General features: G+C 40.3%; 1 protein-coding gene across 3 annotated transcripts in view; it reads right to left on the bottom strand.

Annotated features, from left to right (window-relative positions):
• Positions 1-21,386, bottom strand: part of LOC129764296 (nuclear receptor coactivator 6) — a 68,340-nt gene that overhangs the window by 17,575 nt on the left and 29,379 nt on the right. For 2 of the 3 annotated variants that reach the window (XM_055763235.1, XM_055763237.1), the window contains 5 exons: positions 6,389-10,024; positions 2,251-2,452; positions 1,948-2,182; positions 1,773-1,883; positions 1,247-1,414 (listed from right to left, as the gene is read on the bottom strand). In XM_055763235.1, coding sequence (XP_055619210.1) covers positions 1,247-1,414; positions 1,773-1,883; positions 1,948-2,182; positions 2,251-2,452; positions 6,389-10,024 — 4,352 coding nt within the window. The remainder of the gene's footprint in view (positions 1-1,246; positions 1,415-1,772; positions 1,884-1,947; positions 2,183-2,250; positions 2,453-6,388; positions 10,025-21,386) is intronic. The other variant, XM_055763236.1, reaches the window with a different exon arrangement.

The raw sequence follows: 21,386 nt of genomic DNA on the forward strand, positions 1-21,386 counted from the left end.
CTTCTACAGATAACATTTGATCGGTTTGAAGCAAGCCATTGCAGAAAACCGAAAACCAGACACGAGTCGATAATATTACATCATGACAACGCTCGGCCTCATATTGCTATTTGAGTTAAAAACTGAATGGATTACATCCACGACAAAATCAACTCAGGAATCGTTTGTTCATGAGATCAGAAGTGCCCCGGTATGCATGTACTTGGATTACCGATACTTATTGTATAAATAGAAAAAAAAAGTCAGCAAATTGACTAGAAAGTAGTCACATTTTATAAAACATCCGAAAACAAACCGTATATATTTCTATTTCATTTTTTTGTAACTGTCAGCCCCAGTCAGTCAGCGTTTTCCTCAACGTCGGCCCCTAGGGACCGACACTGGGCTTAACGCGTTTAGAAATGCTCGAAATTAAGTATTTTTTAAGAATTTTTCATCACTTGAAATCACTTGTTGTCCTTGTTGTCAATGTTGTCCTATTACATAAAATAGATACGGAAAAACAAAAATTGTATTCATAACTTTTCATTTTAAAAATGTAATAATTCATTACCATTACCGCTCAACACCAACAGAGCATAAAGCTCAATGCTGTCAACGCGAATTCTACATGTTGATATTAGACAATAAGCAGACAAACTATTTCAATTTTAATATAAGTTTTTTTCCGAAGTCACATTTAGCCTAGCGCACGTTCGCATTTCTGCAGACAAAGTTTGTTGCACGATGTTCAGCTCAGGTTATAAGCCCATTTATAGTTCACAAATGGTTTCGATGAAGAAATGTTCAAAATGCTTTGATAAACCAAACAGCAATCTCAGCACCATTAGTAACTCAGGTAGTTGTTAATCATTCAAAATACAAATAATGACGACAGAAAATTGCTAACGAATAAATACTATTAGTCATATACACTAATTATTTCTCTGAGGGTGGTGAGCAATCGATTACTTCATTGTATCGAATAATAAAAAAATCGGACATCTCTAACAGGACCCTGCAACGAACAATTCCATTCCTTTTCCTAAGCCGAAACTTAAATAGAAGATACCATACCGACATCATAAATCCCAACAACATTGAAATAGGCAATGAGAGAGAAGATCAACAAAAAGGAAAGGAAAATGTCAAAACAATTTCGATCCACTCTCGAATTATTCCACACATTCACTTCTCTGGCGCATTGTATTTATTTTTAGACAACGCTGGCTCTACTTTACCGACATAATCTCAGCGTTCAACTTACCTCGATATCTAGCTGGAGCGTAAAGAAAGGCTGAATATTGTCGGTCGGATGATCACCCTCGCGATGCACGCGGGATCGTAGTTTCCCCCCGAAGATGTCACTTATCGGCGATCGGCCGAAATCGGTTGTGCGGGTGATGGTTCCCTTATTACGGTTGCCGCGGATAACCTTAAATGAAAAAAGAAATTCATTTTATTCATATGACGATTTGATATAATAGAAAATTGTGGCAATCAAAAAAATTTAAATGTCTCTCCTCAATCTTAGATGATAAGGAAACATGAGGTTCCTTGGCTACCATCTTACACACAGACGAGAATTCGTTTTCCCCATCATATGCCACAGATTATGAGATTGAAAACTCAAGCTCTGCCGGCTTAAGGATGATGGAGTGAAGGTGATTCATTTTCGTGATGAAGGTGGTGGGTCTTGCTGCACGAGATATGTGAACTAAAGAGAGATTCGAACCCACGACGGCCGCGTTCCCAACGCAACGTCTCAACGCCCGAAACTGCGTGACACCTACCTTCCAATCATCTTGATCATCGGCATGTACCTCTCCGTTGGCGGCCTCTTCTCCGCTGCCGTTGCCGCCTCCTCCATTGACTTCGGATTCATTTTTGCTCAACTTCATCAACTGTTTGCAAGAACGACACAATATTTAGCCAAATAACGAACGCAAATTCAAAATGACAATTTACCTCTAGCATCTCATCGTTGAGCCGATTCAGTACACAGCCCAGGAATTCCTCGGCATCCTCTTGGCGGCCTTCGACCTGGAAAATATCCGATCGTAGAAGATTGAGAATCTTGTGGATTACGACAGGTTCGAAAGGCGAGTCGAGCTGAATGTCGGGCGTTTCGTCCTTCTTGGATTTGTCGCGCTGCACCTTGGTGCGCAGCTGAAGTGTGCTGAATTCCGCGAACAGACCGCTCCTACCAAGTAAAATGGGTTTACAATCAAAATTATAGAGGGAGGACAAAACAATTTCAAAAAAACTTACATAGCATCGATGAACGGCTTCGGATGCCGGCTATTTTTGGCCGCCGGAAAGGATCGAATCGCCCGCATCAGGTGGTAGAAAGGTGGACAGGCGACCAACGCTTGCAGAATAGCGTTGATGTAACAATAGTTGGATCGATTGATTAATCCACGGGGCAGGATGCTGATGCTGTTGTTCTCAATCTGGTACGCACTGAAGAACTCTATTTAGAAGAATTGAAAAAAACGAAGTTTAGTAGTGCAATAAAAATTATCATGACTCGATTTTTATTTAAAAGAAAAATGTCTGTTTCTTTTCTAGTGTCAATCGGATTGAGGAGCCGGTATTGACAAACTCTCTATATGAAACGAGGGATCCCCACGTATCTACCGGATGCTGTTCAGGGCGCCAATCAGAACGATTGACAGGTATTGAACACCGGAGACAGGCCCCGGGAGGACCGCTTTTATTCTTCCACATGTGTAACGCATTTTGTTCTATTTAAGAGGAGAACAGTTTGCTGACTTCATGTGGATCTTTTTTTTCGCTTATGAATCGGGGATTCGAACCACCTACACCGTGGATCAGATTCGCGACCGAACACACTAGACCACGAACGCCACAAATACCATCAAATGTCGCTCTCGTAGGGGAGAGTGAAATCCGAGAGTCACTTTTAATAGTCAGTTCATTTGTTAGATCAGTACATTAAATTTTTCAGAGCTCTTTTCAAAGCGTGCTGTTCAAAGTTATCAGACTAAACCTCGCAAAAAAATAATCGAACACGAAGAAATAAAAAAAATAAAATTTTTGTCACAGGAGTCTGTATTTCGTGCGTCGTATCACGTATCTTTCATCAGTGCCAAAATCCTGAAATCATAGCAAAAGGATTGTTTTGCTTTATTGTATTTTTTTTTGTAGAGCATATCATCTCTCGGACGTTTTAGTTATTACACATTAAGGACCGAGTTTTCTCGTGTTTCGCGTTCCGTCTGATCACGAAATAACCCACGTTTGGAGGCGAATGAACTGCAAAGTTTAAAGCCTCTTTCAAACAAAGAACGGAACCCGTCTTTTCTACACTTGATGGTTAAATCCTTGGTCTGCCAAGAATCTAACAACGTCTGCCGATGACTCGACTTCGTCTCATCCACACCGAAGGAAACGATCTCATTCGTGGAGTCCGAACGAATGAAGCGTACAAGTTTGTCCCAAAACGTGCGGTCCCAGTCGTATGTCTTACAGATTTCTTTGCGGTCCTTAATATGTTAAGTAAAAAACTGGGATTATTAGTTTTTGCTAAATGATTGTAAAGACATTTTTGTTCCTATCCATCTTTTTCTCATCGAGTTCGTCTCCTCGAATACTAAAATGAACGGTCCGACTCTCCTTGAAAAAAAAAACAAAAAAATGCTCTAGTTTTGTTCGAGCTTCGAATCGATTCAGACACGTATTCTTATTATGCTCCTAGGGCGCACAACTCAGAATAAGGGTGGCCTGAACTAGGGGTGAAATGGACATCCGGTAACTATCCGGTATCCTGTCTATCCGGCCGGACACCGAATTTAAGAAAAAAAAACTAATAATTTCTCATTACAGGGTGTCGACTCAAAATCGGAAAAAATCCCTGATATTCCCTGATTTTCCAATAATTTTTCAGAAAAATTCCAGATATAAACTAGTAATCACACTCTCTACTAGTACTTTAGTACTTTAGCTGTACTTCCTAAAACATTTAGATAGTTTAAACGATGAAATTTAAGAACTTCTGTCGATATCTTCCAATTAGACTTGTTTGTGATTTTTGGATAAGTTAAACGACAAATGAGAAGTGTCGTAAAAGATTAAAAAAATGGATTTATTGATACTGTTCAAAATTATCTTGAAGCAATCTTAGACACTAGTACAAAATGAGTCATTTTCATTTTGATTCGGATCAATTTCATGAAACTTTTACGATTTTAACGAAGTGCTTTATCTTGCAATCTTTCAGCTCTCTCCTTCTGGACTTTATTGAAATTTTTATTCGTTTCACCTCCAGAGATTTCGCTTCTGCTTCCCGTAGCCATTCCATTAATTTTGAGTCAATGGTGCAAAAGCTTCTTTCTTCCGACTTCGCTTATCTTCTAGAAAAGAGAATGAGAATTTGGAGCTCGTAGAACTAAATAGTGGAACCTGGGGCAAGAGTGCCCATCTGATTTTTTTGCCTATTTCCATCTTTTACAATCATTTAACTACAGAACTTTGTTTTATAAAGATACTGCATATATCTCACATATTATTAGCCAGAACCTTAAATATTTTTTATTGGAAAACAGATAAATACTAACTGAGCTTCTTACAACTGCAATCTATATCAGAACGCACAGGCGCAAAATAACGAAATACCTTCAGTTTCTATATGTTTGCATGACTCCACCCGAAAATACAAATAGAATAATAATTTTTCTTCAACTTACTGTATGAATTTCAATAAGAAATAAATTTTTTTTCTCTCAACTTCCGGGGCAAAAGGAGCCATTATTACCGGGATAAAAAGCCATAGTAGTGACCTCGAATTCGATCTGTTGAACGCAAATAGTGTAATCGTGGTTGTGTTTGTTGGTGTCATGGTTTGTAAATATAAACGAATTTCGTTTATTTATTTATTTATTTATTGGCACTCTTGCCCCGTACTGGAAAAATACAAGCCAAAAACATCATTTTTGTAAATCTCACTCCCGACATTCTTCCAAAAATGGAAGTAAAAGTGACGAACCAGCCAAATGAGTTGAAAGTCACTATAATACAGATAAAAAAAAATATTTTTTGTAAATGAAACATTTTCATAGTAAACATAACTTTTGAACAATTTGATGCATAGCTACACCTAAATAGGAGTATGAATGAACAAACCAGAAAAAAAATGGAAAAAAATATAACAAAAGAGCATTTAAAAACGCGTATTAGCTTAAGGTGGCACTCTTGCCCCGGGTTCCCCTAGCTCAACATTTTTATTCTTTCAAAGTGAAGCACAACAAACTTGTCGCATAGCATAACCGTATACTCCCACATATTTCCATAAAACATTCGGTATTAATGGAAAACCCTCTCAATTTTCAAGATTTCGACACGAAAGACAGAAGACCATTTTTTGGTAAAAAGTTGCGTAAACCTATCCTTTACAAAAATGTTCCAGTTGTTCATTTTTCGGATCATAGTTAGCAAACTTGTTGTTTTTGTTGCTAGCAATATAAGTTTTCTTGAGCTCCACTGATACGTCCTGTGTGAGTTTCATAGCAGTTCAAAATAAACGAGTTTTTTCCATGACCAAGAGTAGTCCCCGGTAGGAAGTCAACGCATTCCACACATGTGATTGCTCCGCGTGGTTTTTGATTTGTAGAAAGATATCATTCAGAAATGTGGCAATCATTTTGGCGATTACGACGCTCTCAGTGGTGGGATATTTATGCTTTGAATAGTGATACAGTTGGACAAAATGGGTATACCTTTCACACAAGCCGTTCAAAAAACGATCTCTTGTACACTTAGTTCATTATGTGAGTATTATTCGATGACGTTACTAGTTCGTGCGTAGTGTTGTAGAAGATCAATACCCTTGAAATAATTCAGAAAAGCTGCAGATCCTCAAAACAATATTGCTCAAGCTATTCAAGAAATTTCAACCAGAAAAAGAAGTTAAAGAAGTGAGTCATTTCAATGAATGCTTATAATTTCCAAAAAAAAATAATTTATTTAAGATTGTTGTCCGATGAACATCTTTCCAAAAGTAAAATAATCAGAAAGCTCAACATTCATTGTTAAAACAAGGAATGATTCGAAATTTTTGTGCAATTGTTTGTTTACCATGTATTTGAAATGGAGAATGTGGACAAGTGGAGAGTAAAGATCTAACAAGAAAACAATCTCGTTATCGTGGCTAGAGCAGAAACGATTTTTCAAGACTATCTTTTACGACATGAAAATGTTCCAATGAAAACATTTTGCGGGAATCATCGTTTATGTTTTTTTTTGGTAACAACTTCGGTAACAACTCTCTATGATGAATGGCCAAATGAGTGAAAGCCAACGTATTTGATTCAAATAAAAAGTTTCGTGGAATTGAAATGAAAATGAAGAACGTGAAATATGAATTTAATCATAGCGATGTTTGACTTACCTCCCAATTTGAGCGAGTTCTCGTCCAGCTGTTCCGGCTTGTGGGGCTGCAGCTGCTGGCCCCCAGCGGGCTGTCCATTCTTGCCCTTGCTGGCCGCCAAGGCACTTGATGTATTGCTAGACGCAGCAGCAGTGGTAGTGGCGCCCGATGAAAGACCTTGGGCGGAGGCTGCCGAGTATGACATTCCGGAGGTGGCCGAGCTGTTGTTTTTGTCAAAAGGAAGCACTTTGGCGATCGGTTTCTTCGACTGGGGATCAACCGACGACGAGGATGAGTTACCGCCGCCGTGGACTGTCGTTCCAGCTGATGAGGATGCTTGATTGCGTTGAAGACTTGGGATGAAGCTGGACGCGAATGGGGATGGCGTAGGGAGAGCCGGACCGGCGCTCACCACCGGCGGTACAATGCTAGGGACGGGGGCCGATGAGCTTGATGAGGCGGACGAGTTGAACAGACTAGCCCAGGACATGGTTGGGGGCGCTGTGGTCGTCGTTACCTGTGCAGGAGCAAATGGTGTTGGCACGATGATGGGTCCCGACGAGTAGGGGGGCTGTGGGGGCGGCACCGACAGGAGTGGTGGTGGTCCTGGTGGCGGGAGAGGAGCGATTTGTGCATCCCGTTGAGGTATAGCTTCCACCTTCTTGGACTCCATGACCGGTCCGGAAGTGACAATGGGTGGATCCGCTGCGGGGAATGATCTCTGTGGCACCAGTGGTTGTTTGTGCATCGACGGAGGAGCGGATGTGGTCCCGAGCGTTGTGAACGGAACAGGCGAGGTATTCTTTTGATAAGGCTTTCCAGCGGTTGTACCAGACGAGCTGCTGGCCGTCGTGCTACTGCTGGTGGTGAATTCCTTGTTTGGAATCGCTGACACGGATACCGACGCTGTAGTCTTCTTCTGCTGTAGCTGTTGGCTGTTGTGCTGCACTACAGTTGTCGTAGAAGATGTGAACGATGATATTGTTGTCGCTGGCGGTTGATGCGAGCCAGAGTACGACCAGTTTGAACCCCGGTAGGGCCCATTACGACGATCGTCCTTGAGGACAAATTTCTCCTGAACTGCCCTGGTAAGACGGGCTACTTCGTCTGCTGAAGTCTGACTCTTGCTGCTGCTGTTCACAAAGACTTGTGACTGCTGTTGTTGGTTCGACAATGATTTAGTGATGGTTACATCACTGCTGCTGCTGCTAGTGGTTTTGCTATTAACGGTTGCAGGGGTGGCAACCGATGCCACTTCGTTAGTTTTCTTCTTTGGGTTGTAGTTTGTGTCACTAGCCACTGCTGGCTGATATTGCTGATGATACGGCTGCTGCTGATGCTGTTGTTGCTGCGGTTGTTGTTGATGTTGTTGTGGATGATGTTGTTGCTGCGGCTGTTGATGATGTTGCTGTTGTTGATGATGATGGTGGTGTTGTTGTTGTTGTTGTTGTTGTTGTTGTTGTTGTTGTTGCTGCTGCTGCTGTTGTTGTTGCTGCTCAAGCTTCAAAAATTCGATCGGAATCGGTGGCGGTGGCTTGTTGAGCTGAGGCGGAGGGACATGAGTTATTGTTATGGGTAATGGTATTGGTATTTGTGTGGTAGGCGTTACTCTTGATGCGGCAGGAACTTGTGTCTGGGTAGGAGTTATCACGGCCGGATGTGAGGCTGTATCTGGAACATGTGTTTGCGTTTGCGACGATTGCATCTGCTGCTGTTCGGGATGTTGTGTTTGTTGTGGCATTGGAGGCATCGGTGACTCAGTGGTCATTGGTTCCGAGTTGAAATTGCTATCGATTTGTGGTGCTGATTGGGACTGCATCTGCTGTTGAGGTTGGGGGCTCATTGCTTGATTGTACGAGTGCTGTGGCTGCTGCTCGATGATATAGTTGTTTTCATTGTCAACCATCGAAATCTGTGGTTCATGCTGGATATACGTTTCTTGTGGCATCTCCATTAGCGGTACGTGAGTTTGTTGCTGTCCCTGTTGTTGTTGTTGCTGTTGCTGCTGATGATGAGGTTCCTGTTGAGTTTGTTGTGGCACAAGGTATATTTCGTTCTGGTTCAGATTCTGCTGAGACGACGCATTCGATGAAGGAGACGATATCAGATTGGCAGCTGGAGACATTATTGCGTTATTGTTGATCACATTATACTCTTCGGAAGGAACAGGTGTCACGTGACCATACTCCTCGGACTGAATCGGAGTGGGAGGTCCCATTTGCATGGTAAAGTTGGGTACATTGGGATCGAGCACGTGGGTTAACGGTTGCATTGGTCGTGGAGGTCCCTGCTGGATCATAGTGCCGTCATCCTCGTGCTGAATGTACTCTCCCGATTCGGGGTTGTATTCAAGCATCGTTGGCGGTTGCCACATGCCTGGGTGCATTACACCCTCTTCCGGGGGCTGCTGGGGATTATGTTCCTCCCCTTTATCGTCATACATGGAATATTCCGGATGGTACCCCGTCGGATACATCACCCCTGGTGAATAGCCATACATTGGGGCGGAATACACGGGAACTTGGAATATGGGAGCTCCGGCGGCATGTTGTGCAGATGGATGATGTCCGACAGACGCAGGTTGATAGAATTGCAACGGGATGTAGTATCCACTGCTGTATCCATAGGGCTGAGCTGGACTCATCATCTGCTGGTGTTCCATCGCTATGGGATGCTGGACAATGTCTGGCGTGTGTTGCTGAGGTGGGTGTTGTTGAGACTGTGGTTGATTTTGGCCCTGGCCCTGAGACTGTTGTTGCTGCGGCTGTTGAGTGCCCTGTGGTGGACCTTGCGCTTGCGTCTGTTGGACTGGTTGCTGTGGTTGATGCATCACAACTCCCTGCTGACCCGGCTGAATGACAGAATGATGTGCTATGTGATGAGCAACGTATGCTCCACGGGGCCGACTAGAGCTTCCCAATCTATTGTTCCTGCCGTTGCGTCTTATTGCACCACGCGCATCGGGTCGCGGTGTCATCACTTGCATCTCGTGCCCGGTTGGCACGTCACCAGCAATGAACGCTCCTGCGGGTCCAGGAGGCGTTCCTGCAGCCATGTATGAAGGCATTCCGTGTGGCATGAAGCCGTGCACATTAACGTTAGCGGTGAGGTTGCTCACATAGACATTCCCAGGCAGCGGCTGCGGAATAACTGGCATCGGATACATCGCATTTCCATGCGGTCCTCCAGTCATATAACCCGCCGGAATGGGCTGCGACTGGTACATGGGCTGATGGGGCTGCGGTGTAACAACGGTCTGCTGCTCGACCGATCCTCTGCTCGCATTTGCTGCTATATTATGACCATTCTGTGGTTGATTTCCGGATGGAATTTGCTGGGGCTGTGGTTGACCATGTTGGGATTGCTGCTGCTGTTGTTGTTGCTGCTGCTGCTGCTGCTGCTGCTGGGGTGGCTGCTGCTGTTGATGTTGTGGTTGTTGCTGTGTCTGATAGTGAGGATTGTTGGTGTGCGGAGGCATAGTCGTCGCGGTGGTCGCTGGTGCCGTTGGCGTTGTTGTCGTCGGCGCCGTCGAAACAAACGATTCCGCTGATCTGGTGAAACTTCTCGCACTGACAGCGCGATAGCTGCTGTTGAAGCAACTGTACTGCTGCTCGCTCTCGTCGAATTCAATGTAGGACGCTTCTGAGCTACCGTTCACTGGAAGAAAAAAATAAAAGAAAAAACAGTATGAGACATGTGTCACAGCTTGTTAAAGCAAGGAAGCAGTAGGTAATAGTTTTGCTGAAGCCGTCATTTACCTGCTGTGTTCAGATTTCGATTTCGATTTCGACGTAAATAATTACTTCTCATTATTCAGAACAATTTGTAACTTTCTAGTCTCTAATAAATCTGGACCATCTATAGGTCCCGCACGAAACGTCTCGATTGAATTGAGGCGCCGTATTTAAAAAGGTTAATAAGAGTTATTTCTTATGAAAATAGCGCACTCGTCTTCAAGTAAATTGATTACCCAGGAACAGTCGGTATGAATACGAGATAGGTTAACAATGGTGGGAAGATACTACCAAGGCGCTTAGAAGTATCCTAAGTTGTGCCAAAATGTCAAAACCACTTTGTAGCCATCTTGAAAGTATACTGTGTTTTGTTTGTAAACTAAACAAAATACGCTTGTGCGCGATTTGTGGACTCTATTTCATACGAACTGTACGTTCTAAACGTTTCGTCTTTTCTATAGGCGAAACGTGTATCTTTGAATAAAGTACTAGTATCAGTTGAATACTACTGAAAAAAATGAAAAAATGCAGACATTCAGACGCTTATGATCAACCACTCTCTTTCTCGTTTAAAAAAAATCACTTCCGTTTTTTCCTGTACTGTTCTCATATACCGTCTCCTTAACACACTTATAGCGAATTCGTTTTTGTTCAGTTTCATCCCCAGTGCCGCACTAACTGCTGTCAAAACGTTTTTTTATTCACTCAGTTTCGCACTCAGTGTCGCACTAGTTCGCCCCGAAAGCTGTTAGTTTCGCACTGAGATGTTTCACGGGTTGGCACTCGGGTTCACCAATACAACTATACTGAACTGTCAAGTTCCGAATATTGTTTTGGAAAATCTAAAAATAAAGACTATGAAAATGGAAAACCTGCTGCTTTAGCTTTTGTATTATTGGAATCGTAATCCAATTCGGATTCTGATTTTGAAGAGTAGAGTAGACGGCATTAAGCTACGTGTGCTTTCATTGGGAGGTGAAAATAATGATGGATATTCAGGTGGAATAAATTTCAAAATCAAAATTATGAATGAAAATTTACTTTAACGTATCGAATATTTATTTTATGTGATTAAATAAAAGTTTTTTTCCGATATCGCAGAATATTGAACGAAAACTGTGTCTAATGATGGTTTTATATTATAATAGTAATTATTTGTGGAACAAACAGGAAATGCATCGACAAATGGTTAAGTGAGTGTCAGAACTACATGTGTTAGGTAATCAAACAATATTAAGTAAAAATTTTCATTCAAACTTTTATATGTTTACACTGCACTTGGCCCTTCTGATCTGATGGAGAACAATTTACCTCCCAAGCACTAATATCACCACCAGACGTCGACACTGTACATTTGCCGTCGTAAATATGAACAAATCAGACTATATAACGCACACCAACAAACCACCGCATTCGTGAAGCTGAAAACGTTTTTTTATTACAGAGTCAGTTTGGCACTGACTCAGTTTTAAAAACGAATTCGCTATTAGTGAGAAAACGGCCCCACCTGATACCATAAACCCACATTGGATATTACTACCTACAAAACCTTCACACTGCTGTAAAAAATCAATTAGACTCAGTGAAATTTTATGAAAGAATACTTAGAATACTAATTTCAAACGCCTTTTTTCACACCCATTTTGATAATTTGCACTTCAAATGATAGCTATTGAATATGTCCGCAGATAATTTATACAGTAATCGTTCGGTAACTGGGCGAGAAAGGAAACCCACTTGTCGCTTGCTAAGACTTATGTTAGACACACAACTGTACTGGCGTCGTACAGGGTAACTTCGATATAACGTACATTTTACTTTCAAAACTGTACGTTGTATCGAATTGTACGTTATATCGAAGCATAATAAAGAACTCAGAAACGTAGCCTATATTACTCTATTGTGTTGCTGTTTGAGTAAGGTTAATGAATAAATTCAACTAGAAGACGAAGTCAACCTTTCTCATGATATTTCCCTTCGTACTGTTGATTAAAGTTTGATTCATTTAGAATCCGGAATCACTAAACAGTTGTATTTCGGGATTGGTTGAAGGTACGAAACAAGCTTTAGTATCAAAATACAGATAATTTATTGTTCTTTCAGGGATAAAATATTCTGAAAATTTTTCCTTTGGACTTTGGAAATGTGTTCGTTATATGGAGGTAAAATGTACGTTATATCGTGTGACGTTATATCGAGGGTGCGTTATATCGAAGTTATATTTATTTCGAAAATTGTATAACTATCACCATGAACAGCACTAACACCATGCAAGCAACTCGGTACAATCGCTGTATCTGTACCGACCTGTTTCACCGTTGTACATGGCTACAGCTTGTCAATTCCAACTGTGCGCAGCGCCATAGACGGGTAGTGGTGGGTAGCATGAACAAACCGAATCAAGACGCTTGGTAAACATTCTTTTCATTGACTTTCTCTTGAGGTATTAACTCAGATTGAAAACTTGTTTGTTGTGTTTGATAGGTTAGACGGTAAATAGAAACCTTTTTTTATTGAAATACAAACAAACCTTTTTTTGTGCGGTCCCTATCCCCCGCACAAAAAAAGGTTTAAAAATCGTGCAAAACTTCATCAGTAGCTTTAAAAACTCGTGTTCGGTACACATTTTGAATAAAAACTTTTTTTGTGCGGTAGATAGGGACTGTATAAAAAAAGTTTCCCCTAAGAAAATAACTCAAATCCACGTCGGTCACCGTTAAATTTCCTTTTGTTTCCCTGCTTTGCGATGGGACAGATTGCCTTTTTGGTTACGCGTGGCTATTTTGTGCTTTTAATTGCATGTCGAATCGTGTTGCTGTTAGAAATTATGTCATGTAAAAACTTAGAAAAACTTAGAGCATTTGATGGGAGGGAAATGATTTCAAAAGTGGATAATTGAGACGCAATTTTGTTTTTTTTCGCACTGAAATGCATATAAACCTTCAACAAAAAAAACTAAATGGGCGATAACTTCGTCAAATATGCTGCTTTTTATAAAAAAACCGCACAAAAAAATCGTACAAAAAAACCGCACAAAAAAATCGCACAAAAACAGGTTTTACTGTATGTGGTGAAAACTGGTCAAATTTCTATTTGTCAGTTTGACATGCGGTACAATGTACAACCAAAGTATGTGTGTCATGCTACGATGGTACATGTACAACGCTGTACACGTACAACGCTAGTACAGCTGTATTTCTGTCCATGGTATTACTTTGTCGGAGAAGGTGAGCATTATTGATGATTATGAAAGCGCTAAAGGTACGCATGAGTTTCTTAGAAGGAAACGACATTCGATGTAAACAGTGGCGTCTCGTCCATATGTGCACCTCGTGCACTGCACAACCTAATATTTCAAAAAGAAAAAAGTGTAGCGCCCCCTACTATGCTTATTAGCATAGACTATAGTTCAATTAAAGAAACGTAGGGAAAGTATGAAAATCATGAGGAATTTGGCTACCCCGTGTACACAAGCGTTCTTGATCGTAAAGAAGAACGAACGGCATGAAACGAGGATGCAAAATATTCGTTTCAATCACTTATTCTACGCTTTCCCAGCTCGCGCACATTCATTTGTGCACGAGAATTACGTATATCTACACACATATTGATAACATTGAGTTGAACCTTTGGTTAACTAAACTGCCAATGTGTTGGCAACAATTTCGTGCAGTGGACGATGTGCACAAGATATGAGAATGGTTGAGGGTTCAATCAGAACTCCTCATCAATAGTCTCTCTCGATTCTCTCGCCACTCGAACTTAGACGACTAAACACGCTCCAGATCCGCAGTCGGCGCGCTTTACGTAAGGTGCTTTTATACAGCGGCTCTCTGAAAGATCGCTTGGCATAGATGATTTATTGCGTCATTGACATCAGTCCTATGCACTTTTCCTATGCACAGACCAGAGCTTGGAAATATTGAGCTTGTTGAGCAACATTGAAAATATATTTTTATCAGTGTAAAGCGTTTATTTTGCCTGTCGATGCTGCTGTCATTCATTCTGTGCTCTCTGAGCTTTCCTTAAAACTCGACTCATGAGAATTCATTCACATTTATTCATTGCCATTGAATTGTCAGGAATGTTGTGACTGTTCATTTTCAATATCCCGATATGTGTGTGATTTTCTCATTGAGTCAGTGTCTTGCTTATTCAGTTGTTTTTGAAGTCACTCCGAAAGGGCAACGCAAATCGGTGGCGCAAGCGGAAATGCCAACAAAAGAGCAAGATCTGCATGTACACTCACAGCTAAGGATTGCTTAGGCTTGGACGGCGAGGGGGCATTCTGCAGAATCGATCCAAGCAGCGAATGCAAACTATGTCAGCCAAAGCTGGATGTTGGCAATTTCATCCGCTAATCCTATAGCATAGTTTGATCCGTTTGCAAAAGGAAGCTCGAAATATTCCCATTGCGGTCGTGTCTTGGACACCACCATTTTATGTTCGTGTGTTCAGAATTAAAAAAAAATTAAATGTTTGAAATTTGAGTCAAGACGGTATTTTTTACATCGGAATTCTTTTGAAGCATTTCTGACAGTGGATTTGGAACTGCATATTCACTATGTAAAATGAAAGCAATTTAACTGAGACGGAAACCTTGCATGATTGAACAATTTAACTTATTGTCACTATTATGAGCATTCTGTACTTTCTTATCTTCCTCAACGAATTTCTCCGTTTCGTCAGTGTCCGAGAACGATGCTGATAGTGAATGAACTGGTATGTTGATGTCAATGAATGACAAAACTAGGGATATGTTGTTTTGCTCACATTCCGTGAACGCAGAACAGAACGAAAAACAGAATGAAAAAAACTGGATGAATCAACTGTGAGTGGCTTGCTGTGATTGTGAGGTTTGGCGTTGGTTCATTTTCGGTATCCCGAATATCTTTGCTTGCACGGGTAGGAGACTCTTGCTTCAGTTTCGCAATCGACGAATTTACGTTAGATTTACAACCAGATGGTGCAGCGAGTAAAAATATGTTTGTTGTTTTCGGTTTAAAATTTGTTTGAATTTTTTAGAAACATCAGAATTTTTCTCCAAATTTCGCACTTTCAAACATTTTTTCTAGTCTGAAAAGGTTAGAAAATTGCCATTTTAGAAAATGTTTCACATTGGGCCTGATTCTCCAGCGCGAATGGAATGTGACAACAATGAACTCCTCAAAGTCACATGACCCAGGTCACTGTATCGCCGAAGGCGATTGCCCTGACGTGAGAGGTTCATTTTGGAGTAAAATACTCAATGAATTACAAATGGTGCAGTGTTCATTGAAATATATGTCAAAGCTTGTGTTTTTTGCAAAGGCTCTATGCATTCAATGTGTTTTATGAATATCTATTTTTTTGATTTTAAAAATATTCATTCCTTGTTACAAATCTGTAAAATTATAAAAATAAAAATAATTTCGTTCATCTTTATAAATGTTTTCCTCTTATTATTATTGATGAAAAATAATATCACTGGGATAAGAAGATAAAAAAAATATATTTTCAAATCTGTTTTTGCATAGTCCCTTTGCATTGATATGAGTGTATGTTATTTCAATTGTTTTGATTTCGTATCCGTGTTTTGATTCCGCATTCGTGCTTTGACTTAGTGTCCGGTGCTGATTCCGTAAAATGTTGACTATTCTTTATAAGATTGCAGTGAACATAATTTTATAGTCTCCTCACATAAAAGCCATCAAGGTAAGATATATTTATTGTCACCTTTAAACTATTTTCAAAAGCTAAATTTTATCCATAGACAATGAGCTGCGAAAAACTATAAAGCTGTCAAGGATCTTTTAATTTTACTGCCCGAAACTGCGCTGTTATCGTCTGGATTCTAACTGGATGAGCCCGGTGTGCACGCATCTCACGTCTATCGTATGATCAAGCTGGGTTTCGGAATCGATGAGGACGAAGCTATGAGCACAGATGATACTCCAGCTGCATGATGCTACTCCACTAGTGGATGACACCGATGATGTCTCACATATGGAAGAAGTTGATCAAACATATACGATTTTGAACTACTTTTCGTCATTTTTGAAAGTCTGATTTGTGTTTTTGGAGAAAGGAAAAGGTTTGCGGAATTGAGTTTCTCGTATCAGTTAGGGTCAACTATTGTTAACATACATTTTAATTTTGTATCGCGTTATAGCGGTGCAGAAGATGTATATTCTTGTCATTAGTAATAGCATACCAAATACCTGAACTGACTACATGTTAATAATAAATATAAATTAATTTAAAATTCATAGTTTAACTAGATTGTATTGAATTAGAGATCATTCAAATCCTTTGGAAATGCCTAATCCGATTTTGGGCTTCCATTGCTCGTACTAGTCGATAACAAAAGAGGTTACGACTTCAAAAGTCACAAAATGGCAAGTTTTTCCACTGCAATCGCCCAAGAGAATTGAGTGAGTGTTCATGAGAGTTCATTCAAGGTAAAAATTTCAACACAGTCGCCTTCGGAAATTGAGTGAGGCAATTTTTCCGAGCTGTCACTTCTCATTCGCGCATCAGAATCAGCCCCATTGTTTCATTCATAACATATGACGAATGGCTTGGTATTAGTGTTGTAATTCAATATCTTTCAGCCTTTTTCAGTGTACCGATTGTGGGTTTTTTCGTGACACATCGTCACAATTTAGAATAAAATATGAATATTGTTGGACAGTATATTCTTGATGAGCTTTTGGACAGACCGTTTGCAGATAGGATTGTGGAAGAGAAATAGGTTTTTGAGAAAACGGATATTCCACGACCAAAATTGAACAAGATGAAAACGACCTGTGTTAGAAACGGTAAAATAGTTACAGGGAACTTTAATGGATATGCTAATTTCAATACATCTATCTTCCGCTATAAAAGCTCATTCAGCTACCAAAAACCACATCAACAACAGCATGACATGCCGCACGTTTGGGAAAACTCGTATTGAAGATGCGTTAGATCATGCTAATGAAGCTGCTCGAACGGCGGGAGTAGTAATGATAAAATATAAGTCCAAAAACGCATGATTCTTCGACATTCGTCATGAATTGAACTTTTTTTTAAATTTTTTACAAGTATTGCCGTCGAAAGATTTGTGTCATTGTGAGATGAATGTCCGGCACAGCTTTTGGGTCACCGTGTAGGTGCACAACTAGTCAATTTACTGACGAGACGCTACTGAATTTAAACTAGGCAAATATAGAGCACATACGCAGCCGAAAGACGACGAAAGAGCAAAAGTTTCCTTTAATGGATGAATCCTTGTATATATGGAAACTTGAACAGCGAGAAGCCAACATCATTGTCACCTTCCAAGTATTACGGATCAACGCAAAGTTGTTATTCTACGAAATTCAGAGCGTGGTCATTATAAGAATCAGATATTTAAATATTCAGAAGGCTGGATGCGCCGTCTCTGTCGTCAATTGAACAAGATGCGCTACACCTTCATGCAATGCAGTAACGCTGATGGTTCCAACAAACTTCGATTTTTGCATCAAAAACAATGTGATAATTGGGTAAATTGGAATCAATTCATAAAATCCGGAAGGTAATTTTGTATAGGAGTGAGAGTTTATCCATCTGGTTCTATAGTTATGAAACACTGGAATTTTAGTTTTTTGAATGTTTCGCGTCGGAACACAACAACAATTGGTCAGTCTTATAAATGAAGATAGTTATTATATCCTACACCATATACTTCAATTCAACGGACTTCTTACTTATCTCTGGAAACTCGGAAAATCGAGTGGTTCTATAGTTGTGAAACGCAGTGTATTCTTGAGAACCGGCTTAAAAAGATATATCTAATGGCAGAGCATTGACTGGTTATCCTCTGCGTGGAATGAGATCAGTCAGAGCACGATTGAAAAATCCTGGAAGATTCTCATAAACCATGTCCCGGAATGTGAAGCTAAATTTGACGATCCTAATGAACCTGATTTGAATGTCGATTTGAAAGCTTTGGCTGCGACCAAAGTGGATTCTTTTGCTGGAACCTCTACCACCAATGAAGACAGTCGTTGAAAGAAGCAGTATTCCACGATCCAGCTTCCGAGAGCGAATGCTGGTTGAGACTGTAGTGGATTGACCTCCGATCCAATTCGTCTCGTCCTGAATATGGTGCTGGGCGGTATAGGTGGACTTCAGGGATCATCTGTACAAAGACTACATCCTTTAACATTTCTCAATGAATTTCTCCTTGTAGCGTGTGAGCTTCCTCCAACATTTCGAGAAAGTTAAAAAGAGCTGTGCCACCCTATGTTGAACCTGTGGAAAACTATTTCCAAACCGCTTCGGAGCAACAATAGAAAGATCCGGCTACTGCTGGCCAAATCTATCATCAGCAGCCACTTCATCTATGGCATCAAGCTGACGTGTTTGGCCGGAGACAAGCTCCCAAAAATCTGGCACCGATCTGTAACAAGGCAACACTGACTGTCGGCCTCCTGCAACCAACACCAACTAAGGTAAATGATGTTGGTTTGGCCAGTCGAAAATGTGATCTTGGATCCACTTTTTTGAATGCTCAAATTCAGAGCACCTGTGTCAAATTAGGCATTCAAATGTTCCAGAACATAAAAAGAAAATTGTCTTTTGACGTAGGACTACGTCTTACATTAAGGGTGCCAAATTAGAAAACAGGTCTCGTTTTTATGAAATAAAATTAACGTTAGTAACTATTTTTGCTGTGAACGGATTTTAACGATTTGCATACCAATCGAATCGGAAATTTTCTAAGATTTGTTTGATATGCTATACATTACAATCGCGTAGTCTGTATATGGTTTAAATTGATGAAAATTGGAAGCATTTTCATTTCCCCATACATTTGTTCTGTCCATTTGTGTGTTTTCCCAAACAGAGCTGTCAATAACGGGCAACTTATGCAGCCGCTAGAATAGAAACAACGAATAGCGAAAAGAGAATATTTGCGAAGTAAACTCCACCCTTGCATAATAAGTAAGCTGTCGCTAGCGTATAAATATTGCATCTCCTCTGAGGAAAATTCTCAGAATCTTTCTCTGCCCGAAACAACAATCTGCTCGTTTTATGTTTTATGTTTCCCATCGAGCTGTGAACGCTAGTGAATATTTCACTTGAAGTGCATCTGACATTGCAATTAACAGCCATAGCAAAGCAGGCAAAAAAAGAGGAGAGTGCAAATGATGATAGGTCGCATCTAGCCATCAGTGTTAGCTTTGTGTGTGTTGCTTGTTTTCGTTGCGCGAAACTTAGAACTTGTTCGTTTCCTGTACATGTGAATAGCACACTTTCGATACTTTAGGTTGACATTCGTACTTGCTCTCGTGCGCATCGGCCCTGTTCTGGTGCAACAAGCCCCTAGCTTTGTTGACGGTTTTGACCGAAAATCGAGCAACGATTTTTCATGAACGATCATTCTCGCGATGTTTCTGTTTTATCGCTGCAACTGTGTGCATCTGTTAGACGCCTGTTTGATGCTAGTTGAATGGCGATGCACGGAAGATGCCTCTCGTTAAATACTCAGTGCAATGAGTGCATTGATATAAAGAAACAAATTACGACATATTACCAATTAGTGTTTTGTTCTCGCAAAGGCAAGAAGGAATCGTTGCTTCTCGAAATGATTCTACAAAACCACGCAAGACATTAAACCTTTTCAGGGTCCTCGGAACTTTTTACTAAAGAGTTATTTATGAAATTTCGACGTATTCACAAATAATATTCAACATGATATGATATATAAATGATGAGAGAGCAACGAATCCTGCTCAGACTGAGGACCGGTCATTGCTCAGTCTCACACGGATTCATCAGAAGACCTTTTCTTCTTCTATGCGACCACTGCCAAATTCACAACGCCGTCGAACATTTCCTGTGTGGCTGCCCGGAGTACAATGATATCAGCGGGAATGTACGAGACATCTTCAGCGACTATTCATGCCAGAGTAGCAGCACTTTTCTGCTACCTGAAAGATGCCGAATTATTCTTTAGGATCTAAATGGATCAGCCAGGTAGATCATTGTTACACTCTTCACGATGAAGGGGAATAGGAACATTTTGGTATCTTCAATGGTACAACTTCCTCATCACAGGTCTGAAGCAGTGACCCGTGGACATTCTTGCCATCTGGTCCAGCAAACAAACAACAAGCGGAGAAACACCAGTTTTTTTTTTTTTTGTTAAATTATGTTATGAAAATATTTTAATATGACTTTAATATTTGTATTATTTGAAGTCTAATTTATATGCAACCATATCGTGTTAAGGTGAAGTTGGAAGGAAGCTACAAATGGCTGCCACAATGGCGCTCATTTCTTTCATCACCCACCCTCACCCTTCGCCCGAATATCAATAATTTTGCGAAACAGTATGAAGAAAATGATCGTTTTCGCACACTTCCCATCAAGTAATATCAACCAAACTCTAATCGATTACTCACAAGATATTAAATTTTCATCTGCCGTCGCAATGTCTAGTGAAAAACGTCGAAAAACTCGAGCTAGTGCTCTGAAAGTTGAATTTTCATTTTTCAATTTTCCGCAATGGTTTTGTTCGTATTGGTGAAAACATCGTTATTTTTTCGGCACTGATGCCAGACAGCATTCCCGAAACAGCTATAAAAACCACTCAATAAAATTTTATTCCTTAGTCTAAAACGTAAGTTTTAGCAACTTCAACATTGGTTAAGAAAATTGTATTGCAGAGCTCGGAACACTGCCACGGCCGCCTCTGCTGTTAACAATAGTAAACGGGAAAGTATTACATTCAATCTAAATGTCTCGGCCAACGAAGTGAAGGTGTAAAGCTCTCCAGAGTGAATATGTGAAAATAACGTATGTGCAATTATCAACATCGAGTTACTGTGCGGATAAACTTATTAATACCAAAAGAGCTCCAATTCGCTTGTCTTATAAATTTGCTCATGTCACGCTCGCGTATGATCACAATTTCACTTCATATGCAAATAACCTTCTATATATACAGGTAAACTTCGATATAACGTACATTTCACTTTCAAAATTGTACGTTGTATCGAAGCATAATAAAGTACTCACAAACGTAGTCTATAATACGTTATTGAGTTGCTGTTTTAGTCAAGTTAATTAATAACTTCAATCAGAAGACGAAGCCAGCCTTTCTCATGATGTTTCCCTTCGTACTGTTGATTAAAGCTTGATTCATTTAGAATCTGGAATCACCAAACCAGCTGTATTTCGAGATTGATTGAAGGTACAAAACTTGTTTTAGCATCACAATACAGATAATTCATTGTTCTATCAGAAAAAAAAAATATTGAAAATAATTTTCC

The sequence above is a fragment of the Toxorhynchites rutilus genome, chromosome 2 (assembly GCF_029784135.1).
Source record: "Toxorhynchites rutilus septentrionalis strain SRP chromosome 2, ASM2978413v1, whole genome shotgun sequence".
NCBI classification, from domain to species: Eukaryota; Metazoa; Arthropoda; class Insecta; order Diptera; family Culicidae; genus Toxorhynchites; species Toxorhynchites rutilus.